At 42.2% G+C, this 12,707-nt stretch overlaps 1 protein-coding gene across 8 annotated transcripts in view; it reads left to right on the plus strand.

Moving 5' to 3' along the window:
* The window catches only part of ADGRB3 (adhesion G protein-coupled receptor B3), a 644,987-nt gene that overhangs the window by 284,914 nt on the left and 347,366 nt on the right, over positions 1–12,707 (plus strand). For all 8 annotated transcript variants that reach the window (XM_070584837.1, XM_070584838.1, XM_070584839.1 and 5 more), the window contains 2 exons: positions 9,860–9,961; positions 10,329–10,435. In XM_070584837.1, coding sequence (XP_070440938.1) covers positions 9,860–9,961; positions 10,329–10,435 — 209 coding nt within the window. The remainder of the gene's footprint in view (positions 1–9,859; positions 9,962–10,328; positions 10,436–12,707) is intronic.

Below are 12,707 nucleotides of genomic sequence, written 5' to 3' on the forward strand. Positions count from 1 at the left end.
AGACGCTAAACCTGAATATTAGTCCTTGACATTTCTCACCCCCCACTGATTTCCCTCTCCCGTGGATCCTGACTTGTGAATAAGCCTAAGATCCTGCCCCTGCGCTCTTTGGTTGCTGTCTCTGTGTCTTTATCCAGCATCTGTGTGAGGAGTGCCCATAAATCTGCATCTTTATGCCACACCCCTTGCAAATGCCGGACAGACCTTTCCAACTAGGGTATCAAATCAGACTCTGTCACCAGGAGAGCTTCTGTCTCCCATACCCAATCCTTCCTGTCATCTGCAGTAATTTCTCCTCCTCAGCAATCTCTTTCCTGGTGATGGATCCCACCTCCATCAAGTCTTTTCTCAGTGGTCCTGCTTTCTCTTCCCCTGGCCACCACCTACTAGCGGCATAAAGAGCCTGGAGTGGAGTCAAACCAAGTTTGTCTTTGGGCCTCAGTGTCCTCATATGTAAATGGGGATAATAATATGTGCTGCAAGGGATCGTTTCAAGGATGAAATGATAAACTACCATAGCTACTTAGAATTATTAAATAGCAGTCTAGGTTCTCTTTATCCATTACACGTATCATTGCAACAACCACATTTTCTAATCTTGTCCTCACAGGTTCATCTGATTGTCCTTCTCTTTGCATGGCATTAGTCATGTGACTCACTTGCCCAAAAAAACTCCCATGGCTTCTCGTTACTTGTGCAATTCAGCGCGTACTGGGATCCTTTTGATTCTCGTAAGGTACCACGCATCAGCTCATCAGCTTTCCAAGGTTATCCCCTCCACTTATTTATATGTACATATATAAAACAATCAAACAGCTCCAGGGTCTGGTCCCCAGAAGGAGGCACATATTCTCTCCCTACTCCGTTCCCTGAGCTGTCATTCACCTGGTCTCCTGGTGTCCCATCCCGTCCACCTTCACCTGCTGAAATGGGAGCACCTTGGGACCAGTCCAAGCCAGCTGTCTCCTCCCTTAACCATTCTTCTTTCTCCCACAGTCACTGGGGTGTTCTTTCTTCTTTGAACCCCTGGAAATTTGCTTTGTGCTTCTCTTATTCTGTATTGTTACCACAGCTCTTAGCTGAATTTCTAGCTCTTTACAGATGAGTTATCTATTTTCAGCCTCCACATCCTCTACTCTGCGTTGATCCCCGTGGAACGGAGGAGGTTATTAGATACATGCTCTTTGGAATGTTTTTTTCATTATCCTAAAGGCTATAACTGGACTAATGAAATCACTTGTATAAATGCATGTGAATAAAAGTTTCAGAATGACTATGGTAGTAACGCCTTACATCTTAGAATCTTCTTTTACTCTTTCAAAATGCTCTTAGTTTACTTAAGTAGAATTTAATGGACATTTTTAGCACATACACTATTTTCATTTTGTAGTTACAATTTGTGACATGATCCTTCCTTCTTTAGAAATAAATCATTGAGATGTTGGAGGTAAGAAAAATATGTACGTTTCTGTAGCAAGTTATTCAATTTCCCCAAATCTCAGTCAAGCTTTTTCCTTTAGGCCAAAGCTCCTCAAGGCGGTCTCTCTTGTGGCCACCTGTCAGGCTAGAAGTGGTCCCAGGTGTGCCCCAATAGGGAGGCCCTGCAGCTGGGACACAGGAGGCTGTGGCTGTGGCCTCCAGCCTGGACTAGCCCTGCCCGTTACTCTAGGCATCTCCAGATGTTGTCGTTTCTCCATGTGCCATGACCTGGAGAAGGCAATGAAGCATTGCGATCCTCGGCAGTTCCTAAGATAATGCAAAAAGGCAGGTAAGCCCAATTCTCGAGCACGAACCTCAAGCATACCCCAACATAACACTTTGTTTCACTAAAAGTTAGTAAATAGTTACTTAGAGTTATTCCTCACAATGAAAGTTAGCTATCTTTTTTATCATTATTAACTTTGTTAACAGGTTGGAAGTAGAGTGACCTTCTCGGCTAAGTTGAAATATAGAATTAAAAAAATCAGAATTCAGAATTTTGGAGGGTGTGTTTCATAAAACACTGTCTAGACCAAGTACTCAGACAGGCAACCTGCGGTGCACATTGTTTGCTAGTTAATTTAAAGTTTGGAGTTTGCTGACTTGAAGACTTCCAGATGAATTTTTGCAAAATATATGACTCCCTTGTTTACCACTTCCACAGATGCTGAGCGATGGTGTAACATTCTCTGAGAATGGACTGAGGGAGCTGTTTGATTGACAGGCCCACCACCCCCTCGCTCAGTGATGTCTCTCTGCCTTGGCTTCTTCAGGTTTAAGATGGGGATCATATTTGCATGCACCACATAGGGTTAGGATGAGAAATAGACACATTACTATATGTGATGCACTTAGAAGACCGCCTAACTCATAGTGGTCGGTAAATCTTGCTGTCGTAATGGTGGTTCTTTCAACTTGACACTGAGAAAAGCCATTTTCTCTGGGAGGAATGCTGCTAGGAAACACATTTCAGAAAGAGCCTTCTTTTCCCTAAGACCTTAGCAGCACCACAGATTCCTCCCATGAGCAGGTTCCCCCACTGACAGGAGAGCTGTGAGCTGTGTGAGCACAGAGACCAGATCCATCTCATTTACGTCTGCAGCCCCCAGCACAGGGACTTCCCAAAACACAGGAATTAATTAATTGCCAGCAAGTGAAATCTGAAATGTGGGGTCATGCGTATTGCATGTTTTTCTATTTTCTATTTTTTTTTCCTGTATGCCTGCTCTACAGTTTAGAATCAATTTCCCTTTAATGCTGAAATTCTAGCATAAGAGGTGAAAACTAATTTTCCACATCAAATTGATTTAAGCCCTGTATAATTTTTGCTATTTTTAAGAGACAGAAAATCAGTTTGAATAGACAGATGAACAGCTAATCACTAGGTAATTGCTCCCTTGTTTTAAGGGAGCATGCTAACTACATACTTATGACTTCAAGTACAGTCCTGTCTTACAAATGGGTTTTTATATCTTTGCACTACTGATGGCAAACAGTGGGTCTCTCAGCTGATGAACAGACTTGCTGTTCATTTTGCTAAGGCATAAAAACGAAGAGTCCTTCATGTTGCTGCACAATAATATGTTTTTATTTTGAGCACAGAGTGGCCTGAGCTAATTATGTATTTTCTAATTTACAAAATACGCATAGGTAGCATTAAAAAGAAAAAAAAGGTAACACAAATCTCTGTTGCTAGTTTATGTTTCTCTCCCAAGCTGTGCTTCCATACCCCAACCGACTTTTCGATAATACCGAGATGTGCTCAGGTATCTCAAACTCGAAACTATTTTCAGCATCTTCTCCCCCAAGCCACCTCCTCCTCGTGTGCTTAACTCAGGGTATAGACATCAGCCATTCTCCCTGGAAACGTCAGCTTCATCTTTTATTTCTCTCTTCCTCTCATCCTACGTCCAGCCACGGAGCTGGGCCTATCCCGCCTGCTAAGTAGGTTTTGAATCTGCCCACTGCCCATTGCCACTTCCCGTGACTCCACCCGCCTCCCCAGTTACACCCCTTAGATGCTCCCTGCCTCCCTGCCTTCATCTCACTTTCCTTCCATCCATTCTCTGAACTGCAGGTATAGCGTTCAAAACGTTATCATAAATGTCCCTTGCCCTTACATTGGGACTCCTAGTTTACCTCAGCTTCCATCACTCGCCGCCACACACATACTTACCCACCTCTGCTCGTCCCCAACTTAACACTCTGGCCATTCTGAAATGTCCCCAATTTCTTGAGTGTACCAGGATCTCCTAGTCCCCTGGCTCTTCCCACGTGTGGCTCCCGAGGCACGCTTTTCCCTTCCTCTTTGGCTGTCTCCTGCTTCTCCTGTGCTCCTTGACTTGGACACCCTTCTGGAAATCCTCCACTGACATCTGTCCCCTGCAGTACTCCCCGAGCAGCCAGGGCCTCTCAGATCACAGTGGCCGTCCTGCCGTATTGTCATGTCTCCAGATACTGTCTCCTTCACCACCTTGGGGGCTGAGAGACTCTGACTATCCTTGTTCATCATTTGATGCGCAGTATGTAACAAGGTGACTGGGACATTATGGGTGCTCAGGAAATGTATGTAGAATGAAAGAACTTACAGTGCACTGAGAAGAGCCCAGAAAGTTCCCCACCGCTGGGGAGTTCATAAACCTAAGATGGAAGAAGATAAGTTTTTATTTAAATATCCAGGCTGTTTTGCTTTTGGCATGAGCACAAATAGACTTATTTTCTGAACTAATTTTTTTTTAAGATATAATCTTCAAAGAATGCCAGGTCACCTTTGATGAGATATTTAGAGCAGCTGTGGGATTTGACATTACTACTAAAAAGCTGAAAATGCAGGACCAATTTGCACCTTTAATCTGTGATCCCCTGTCATCCTCCTTTCTTATCGTGTTTATTCTGTCTGCAGGAAGCACAGTGAATCCAAGGCTACATGAATCTACAGTGGAGAGAGCAAAGTTTGTTGACCTCTCCAGGTTTAATAAATTACTGTGATCTTTTGGGGGGTCTAGTTGAGGTAGAACATAGTGATTGTCACTGGGTAAATGGGAATTAATAATTGAGTGCTGTGGTTGGAAAAAAGAGAGCTATTTAATCAGCTTCCTCCTTAACCTGTTAGGATGTATGCAGATCACGTTGGGAGATTCTGAACAGGGTCTCATGGACTCTTACCAGGTTAGACACAGCCACATAGGGTCAATTTTTGTCAACACCTGGTACCCTGGACACCCATTTTGGCTGATTTTTAGGAAAACTATGATAGCTAACCTCTCTGTCTTACTGTTTCTAAATGAACATTACTACCTACTGCCAGTCTGTTTAATAACACACACACACACACACACACACTCACATGCACACACACAGAGTCCTCAGTACTTTGCAGAGTCATTCTCATTCTCTGTCATCTTAAGTCCCGGGCTAATGGAAAAAGAGATCTTTTGAGAGTAATTTTTTTGCTAATTTCTGGTCAAAAGTCTATGTTTGTGTCTGTAGGCCTCTACCTGTCACTTACTAGACTTGTAAGTGCCATGTGCTCTAAGAGTGAAACAAAACAGAAAAGTCATCGTCTTCGTGGTGCTCACATTCTGTCAGGAGGCATAAAAATAATAAGGAAGCTAGACAAATATGCAGAAGTTATCAGGTGACAGGTGTTGGGGGCACAGTAAAGCAGAGGAAGGTGTGGGGACCTTTGCAGGTAATCAGGGACTCCCTGAGAAGGCCGCGCAGTCGTGAGTGGCGTGGACCCTTGGGGAGCAGAAGTGGAAGGGCGGAAAGCACAAGGGCACAAGCTTCCTGGGTGGAGCCTTCCCGGGATGCTGGAGAGGCTGTGGGGCCGGTGTGCGGAGGAGGGGCAGTGACAGTGGAGGGGTGGGGGCTGAGGGAGCGGCCAGACCGAGGGCCTGGTCACCGAGGCCAGGTTAATCACCAAACGTCGTCCTTACACGAGAAGACATTTTATTTTTTTCCCAGGCACTATAATTTTAAAAAACCAAGCACCGACCCCTGCTCCCAAACCGAGCTGAGCTCCTGCTGGCCCACCCTGATTCCGCCTCGGGGGTTTCTGCTGCGGCCCCAAACGTCTCCCCCTGTGGCCCACCCGCGCCATCTAGTGGTGGACGCTCGCCATGACCCGCTTTCCGACCGCGCCGTGGGCGGGGCGCAGGGATGGGCGTTCACACCTGCGGGCAGAATAACGACAGGTGTGAAAAGCTTTCTGAAACCACCCCGGGGAAGTGAAGAGATCCAGGGTGCAAATTACTTCTTCACTGGCTGATGTCAAAACTTAATCAGAAAATGCAACGGAAAGCTCTAGCGACAAGTTTGAGGAAATGTATTTCAAAATTTCTTCAGTGGAACCGAAGAAAATTTGAGTTTGAAAACCGAAAAGAAGTACAAGTGCAGTGAAAGTGAAAGATTACAATGAAGAGTAAATGAGGCAGATACCGGACAGAGGCTGGATTTGTAGATGAAACAGAGAATAATCAAGTGTGTTAGTAATGTTACGTTAATTACTGCTATGTCTTTATTATAAATAGACTAAAATTAAGCAACTATTAAAAATAGTTTTATATAGAATCCAATTATGTAATAAATCATGCATATTGTATTTTGTGAGTTTTAACATATACTATAATTTTCCTTTTTTTCATATTCTGTACTAGTTTTGGTTGACATTTACAAAAACATACTTTTCTATTACAGTATTGTCAGACATGGTACTATTAAAATTTAAGTTTACATTAATTAAAATTAAGTGAAATTTAAACTTCAGTTCTCAGTCTCCCTAGCCACATTTCAAACACTCAATAGCCATGTTTGACTCGCGGCTGCCATATTGGACAATGGACACAGAGCTTCCATCACCGTGGAAGATGCCATTGTGCAGTGCTGGTCTATCGTGTTGTTTCCTCAGTGAAAGGGATTTACTTAACACACCAACTGTGTGCTAGACACCATGGCAGTTCATTACAGCAGATTAAAGAGGAATAAAGTAAAACGTGGTTAGTCCACTAATGGGCAAAACATGGGAAATGAAGAGACTCACACGTATACCCAAATGCATTCAACCCACTGTGAGAAGAGGTGTTAAAGAAGGCTTCCCAGGGAACACACCATTTAAGATGCATTTTAAAGATAAATAGGAATTTTACCAAAAACCAAGGAAAAAGAGCGTTTTAAATAGAGGGTGTAGTTTTTGCAAAGTTGGGCAAGTGTGCATTGGTGTGGAATGTTTGGAGGATGGCAGTTCATTCCGTGTAGCTGATGCACAGGAGAATAAGTAGGAATGGTCCTTGGAACGCACGCGAGCTTGGGGCTGGCTGGAAGGGCCCTGTCATCACACTGAGCTCAGCTATCTTCATCCTGTCGGTACTGGAGAACCGCAGAAAGGCTTTAAGAGCACGTTATGGGATTAGTCTTCATTTTAGAGATTACCCTGTTGATGTGGCTGAAAAAGTGGATCAAAGGGGGAAGATGCTGGAGAACAGTCCCACTTTGTCCAGCTCTTCAGCTCAGACAGCAGGCCTCATCCTTGGCCCTTGGGCTCTCATTCCTCACATCACTTACTCTCCAAGATTTGCCTTGGGCCACCTGCTTTTCTTCACCGTTAGTGCCACCATCCCACCTGAAGCCACCAGCATTTCAGGGCTGACCAGGGGCTCAGCCTCCTTAGCGTCTTGCCCCAACTACTCCCCTACCCCCTCGGATGTCCCCACGGAAGGCAAACTAATCTTCTTAAAGTGAAACATGGAATCTTGGCAATCATTTGCTTAGGACCCACCTGGGCCACCTGTGAGGCTCTCAGGGTGCTAATCTGACCTGTCTCCCCAGCCCTTACTCTGCATTCCTCTTTTCCCTCCAGCAACGCTGGCCATGATGCCCCAAGATCTTCCCTGCTTTCCAGCCTTTGCACATGCTCTTCTCTCCACCTGGAGTGCCTACTGCCTCTCCCACAGCCAGTCTCAAGGAAGCGTCCCTTCCTCCAGGGAGCCTTCTGTGGTTCTTCGGCTTTTATACTCAAACAGCCCCCAGTACTTCCTGTTTTCAGCTTATCATAATTGTCCTCAAGTAATGGTGTGTTTAGTTGTTTGACCCCCGCTTCTTCCCTTTGACTTAAAGCTCCATGAAGCAGAGAGTGCTTCTCCCCTGCACTATTGGTTTTCCCTAGAACAGGGCCCAGCACATGTTAGTTGGGTAAATGCATAAATGAACCAATGAGGTTGTTCCCTAATTCAAATGGCACAGGATGGGTGTCTGGGTAAGTGGTGGGGGTAGAACCATGGAAGGTTAAGAGGAAGAGAAGGGTGAGTAGAAGATGAAGCTGACGGTGTTAGCCCTGGGTACAAGGTTGGAGGTGCCATTACCAGGGAATATAGGAGAGGAAAAGAGTGGCATTATGGAGAAAAATGGTGGGATCTGAAGTGTAGGCAGATTGACCTTGAGATCTTCTTGGAACAGCCAGTAAAAATGACACTGAGCAGTTGGAGATACCAGTCTCAAGTCCAAGAAAGACATCCGAAGCAGAGAACAGCTGTGTTACCATGCGTAACTGGAGGGAGAGGCCGTGTGTTGAGGCTTGACTGCAGTACTGCCAAGCGAGAGTGTGGAATCAGAAGCTTCGATGGCCACTGATGGCATTCTTACTGTGGCTCCAATACTTCCCAACTTTCCGTCTTTCCCACCATCTCCCGTTCTTTGGCATTCGTTTGGGTACCACCTCGCTCCAGAGCAGTGGCTCCCCACCACTGTCTTGTCTCTGAGCTCTGCCCTTTCTTCCTGACGCTGTCACCCTCCTCTCAGGAAACACTTCCCTGGGCCTCCACAGCCACCTGACAGGAGGCTGGATGGGGTTGCAGGGCAGGGAGCGTCTGCTCTTTGTGGGGTGGGGGACAGACAAAACAGATGAGTGGCTCCCAATTTGCCAATCTCCATGGCCAGTGTGGAGGTGGGTGGCTGCAGGTGCTTGGCTGGTGGTGGCTGTGGCATTTCTTAATTTATTTCTCCACTGCTTCTGTCCTTGTCATATTGGAAGAGGGAGCCCAGCAGAGGCTGCCCCCAGCCTCACTTGAGTTGTACCATTTTTTGGTGATGAATTTTATTTTTTATTATTTTATATTTTTGATTTATTATGACTCCACTCCTATTCATCACTGCTGCTCTCAGGTCAGACTCAGCAGCAAAACCAGCTCTTGGGTCCCAGGAAGGGGCCTCACCAACCTCAGCCCTCCCACCTCCTGTAACAGCCCAAGGGGGTGGGGGTGTTGAAGGGGCAGGAGGTCATGGCTTGGCTCCCTAAGGGGAGAAGGGTACCGCACCCTGGAAAGGGGACTCCTCCCCCAACCCTCCACTCCTATACTTAGTTTCTCCTCTGGGTCCAACACAGAATACAAAGAATGTTTGGATTCGGGGGGGAAAAAAATAATTCACCTCTCTGTGCCTTTTCCCATTTGGTAAATGGAACTAATAGTCTCTACCTGGTAAAGTTGTTGGGGAAGATTAAATGAGTCCATGCATGTGAGGATCTTAATAAGGACTGACTCTGATTACTGTTATTAATATGTTTGAAATTATCTAAGGAAAACGTTTAACGTAAGGAAAAAATAAGGCGTGGATGATTCTGTAAAGGGCACGGAATGAGATGGAGAAAGAATGCTCCAGTGCTGTGTGACGAGCCCAGCAGGAAGTGTGTCGAGAGGAGGAGTAGCATGTTCTTTCTAGGAGCAAGCTGTCAGATTTAACACAGTCTAGATAAACCTCATTCTTTCAAGAATTCTTTGGCTTTCCATTAAAATATTTCTGGTATACATCTGTTCTTCTTGAAATTCCCTTTAACTTTCTTCCCTCAGTAATTAAATTGAGCTTTTGAAAATAATAAGGCGCTAAGATAAGATCAGTTTATTTTTATATGATGGAGTATGATTGATATAAGTGCTCTTGTATGAGAAAATGAAAAGCTATATATTTTTGCCCTTTATATTTATTTACTCTTCATACTTACAGTCAACAATTTTAATATGGCTTTCAGCTTATTGGAAATCATTTTATTGTATAACATCCCAAAACATTATGAATATTGGAAAGATTTTTTATTTATATGCTTGAATGTAATGTTCAATTTATAGGCAAATCCAAATGACTTTTTAAAAAAGCCTACACAGTAAGCGTTTTCAAAAGAAAGGACATTTCTGTGAAGATTTTGTAGATAATGAAATGGAACCTAGTGGTTTTTGTTTATGAAGACATTTCTAACATTTCAGGAAACAATGTACTTTAGAGAAAATGAAAGAGCTCTACAGTTAGAGAGATGCATTTAAGGCCTGTTTATTGCCAAGATTTAAGAAAATAAACACTGCTGGCATTCAAGTCCCTCTGTTTTAAATTACAGCGCCTTATGAAATATGCCCGGAGGATTATGTGATGTCCATGGTGTGGAAAAGGACCCCAGCGGGCGACTTAGCGTTCAATCAGTGCCCACTGAACGCCACAGGTAAAGTGGGATGATGCACCGAACCCAACTGATGCTCGCCGTCCAGGAACAGCAGGCTCTGTGGGCTTCTGAAGTCACACTTTTGTCCTATAGCCATAAATAAACCCGTCCAATAAGCAATTAATGAAATGATTTTAGTAAAGTGCTTCATAAATGGAGCCAAGGAAGAGACCTAGAAAATATTGCTGATGCAATGGTTCCTCAGTGTGACTAATATGCATTACAAAAATAATCAAAATAATTTCATGTGCATGATTTTTTTAGGCAAGAAAATGTACAAACCCAATTTTTCAGCCTGCCTTCTAATTCTGTGATGCCTTCTAGCATCCTTGTTATAAAGCTTCTCTCTGTTCTTTGTGACTCGCAGGCACCACTAGCAGACGCTGCTCTCTCAGTCTTCATGGAGTGGCCTTCTGGGAACAGCCGAGCTTTGCAAGATGCATATCAAATGAGTACAGACACTTGCAGCTTTCAGTAGGTGCAAAGCCAGCTTTAGTACTTGCTCTGTTTGTTTTTCACTAATGATCACTGTGTGAGAATTCAACCTTCTGCTGTACAATCAAATCCGTAAAATCTCTGAAAAAATGCCTGAAGGAAACTGGGATGTGATTGAAAGCTAATTTTTATAAGTCAGGGCTAAATTGTCTTGTTCCTAGGGTCTGGGTTTTTATGAACCCTGCTATTTAAATGAAAGGATTCCTTGTCTAATGGGGAAAATGGCCTGAGCAAAATCCGTTATTCGGGTTAATCTATAGGAGTTAAACTATGTATCGTGAAATAGTACATAAGACTTACTTCAAAAAAACCGTACACTTTGATATTAAATTCTTTAACATTTCAGTAGTTGGGAAGTGATAAAGCTGTGTCACTTAGGTATCAAATTTCTCACTGCATTTTGACATTAAGACATGAAAAAAATGACAATGTTATTGCACCAGAGAAAGTTAATTACTCGCAAAAGATTACGTGGGCCAAATTTTCCAAAAATTGCCCCTCTTTTCCCACACATCATTGAATTATTCAGAGTATGATGTATGAATATTTTGAGCACAGTTAAATTTCACTTGGTGTTTTACAAGTGCAAGTCATTGTCATTATCAGAGACTGTTGTCATTTCATCCTGACAGTCAAGAGGAACTCAACACACGAATGAACATTGTGGGGTTTAGAACAAAATAGCAGTCTGAGCCGACTGGAGAGTTGAACATTGGCAGGGATGGTGTTAGTTAAGAGCCTTTGAGTTTTGTTGTGCTTATGTTTTCTTTTAATTTTCTTACTGTCACTCAAAATGTGCATAATTCTTTAAAAAAAAGAACATTCTTGCTTGTGGATGGAGAAGTAGCTTGTACAACAACAACTCTTATAAGTGAAGTAAATGTATTTGATTATCAGAAAGACAAAAAGCACATTTTAAAAAATCTGAAAACCAAACGCTGTCTAATATGTTTAATTACCAAATCACTAATTGAATTGATGATTATTTGGCTACATTGAGCCTTATTTCTATTATTGTATGTGTATATATATATATGTCTGCTATAGATATATTTACATATATTTATATATAAATACACATATATGTGTAATTATATTTATATAGATTTGTGTATATATACACAGAAATACTGGTATACAAATCAATATATGCTAACACAAATATACGTGTATTTAATAATATATATTTATATGCATTTCAGTAATTGGTGATATTTGGCTTCACTGAGCCTTATTTCTATCAAACTTAAAATGACAGAAATAAAGCGGTATGTAGCCAAATAATCTTCAGTTCAAATACTGATTTGGTATGTAAACACATCAGACAGCATTTGGTTGTAAGGATTTTTAAAATATACTTTTTTGGGTGTATGTATATATATATATATATATACAAAATATAATATATAGCTTATTTTATAACATAAAACATAAAGTTTATTTTACTAATAGCTGTCAATACTCAGACCAGTATATTTCAGAATTAATTATAAACAAAAACTTTATGAACTTAATTTTTAATGAATTTTATTTTCCCTAATTTTAGACATCAGACTTTGTTTGCTTAATATTAATAATATCCATATCCAGCTCTTGTTTATTCATGGTAATAAATGGGAATAATTGCATGATTAAGTATGTCATAAGTCAATCCTTACAAATTTGTTAGGAATGAATAATATCACTTTTTTGCAGAAAATTTTACTTTCTAAATTCAGTGTTTTGTACAGTAATATTTAAATGAGTTTGTATTGTGAGTGCAGCTCATCTTCTAATGGAGAGAAACTGAAACACTCTGTGAAATAGAAGAAATGGTCTAGAATTGTGAATCCTGTGGAAATCATTCAGTCAACAATTTGACAGCCAATGTGTATATTCCTTGTTGACTTGCATACATAAACCAAGTGCATGATATCATAGAATAAAAAGTAGCCTCGGTGTATTCAGTTCCTAAAAAGTACCAGAGATGTGGCTGAGCGCTTTCATGAATTAACTCCAATACTCACAAAATCTGCATGTGAGTATCCCTGCCTCGGTTTGCATAGAAAGAAACTGAAGCTTTGCAGGGGAACAATCAGTTAAGTGAGGCTAAGAGTGAGAGCTAAGTCCTGTGCAGTTGTTCACAGCTTAACCTTCTTTATGGAGGCAATACCACCCCTTGAGCTTTTGATTTGAAACCATCTGCCCTAGATTCTGGTGCTGGGGTCACCCTTTTCTGGTTATGTGTCCTTTGGAAGAGTCCCGTGATCTT

This window comes from Equus przewalskii, chromosome 19 (genome assembly GCF_037783145.1).
Source record: "Equus przewalskii isolate Varuska chromosome 19, EquPr2, whole genome shotgun sequence".
Taxonomy (NCBI): Eukaryota; Metazoa; Chordata; class Mammalia; order Perissodactyla; family Equidae; genus Equus; species Equus przewalskii.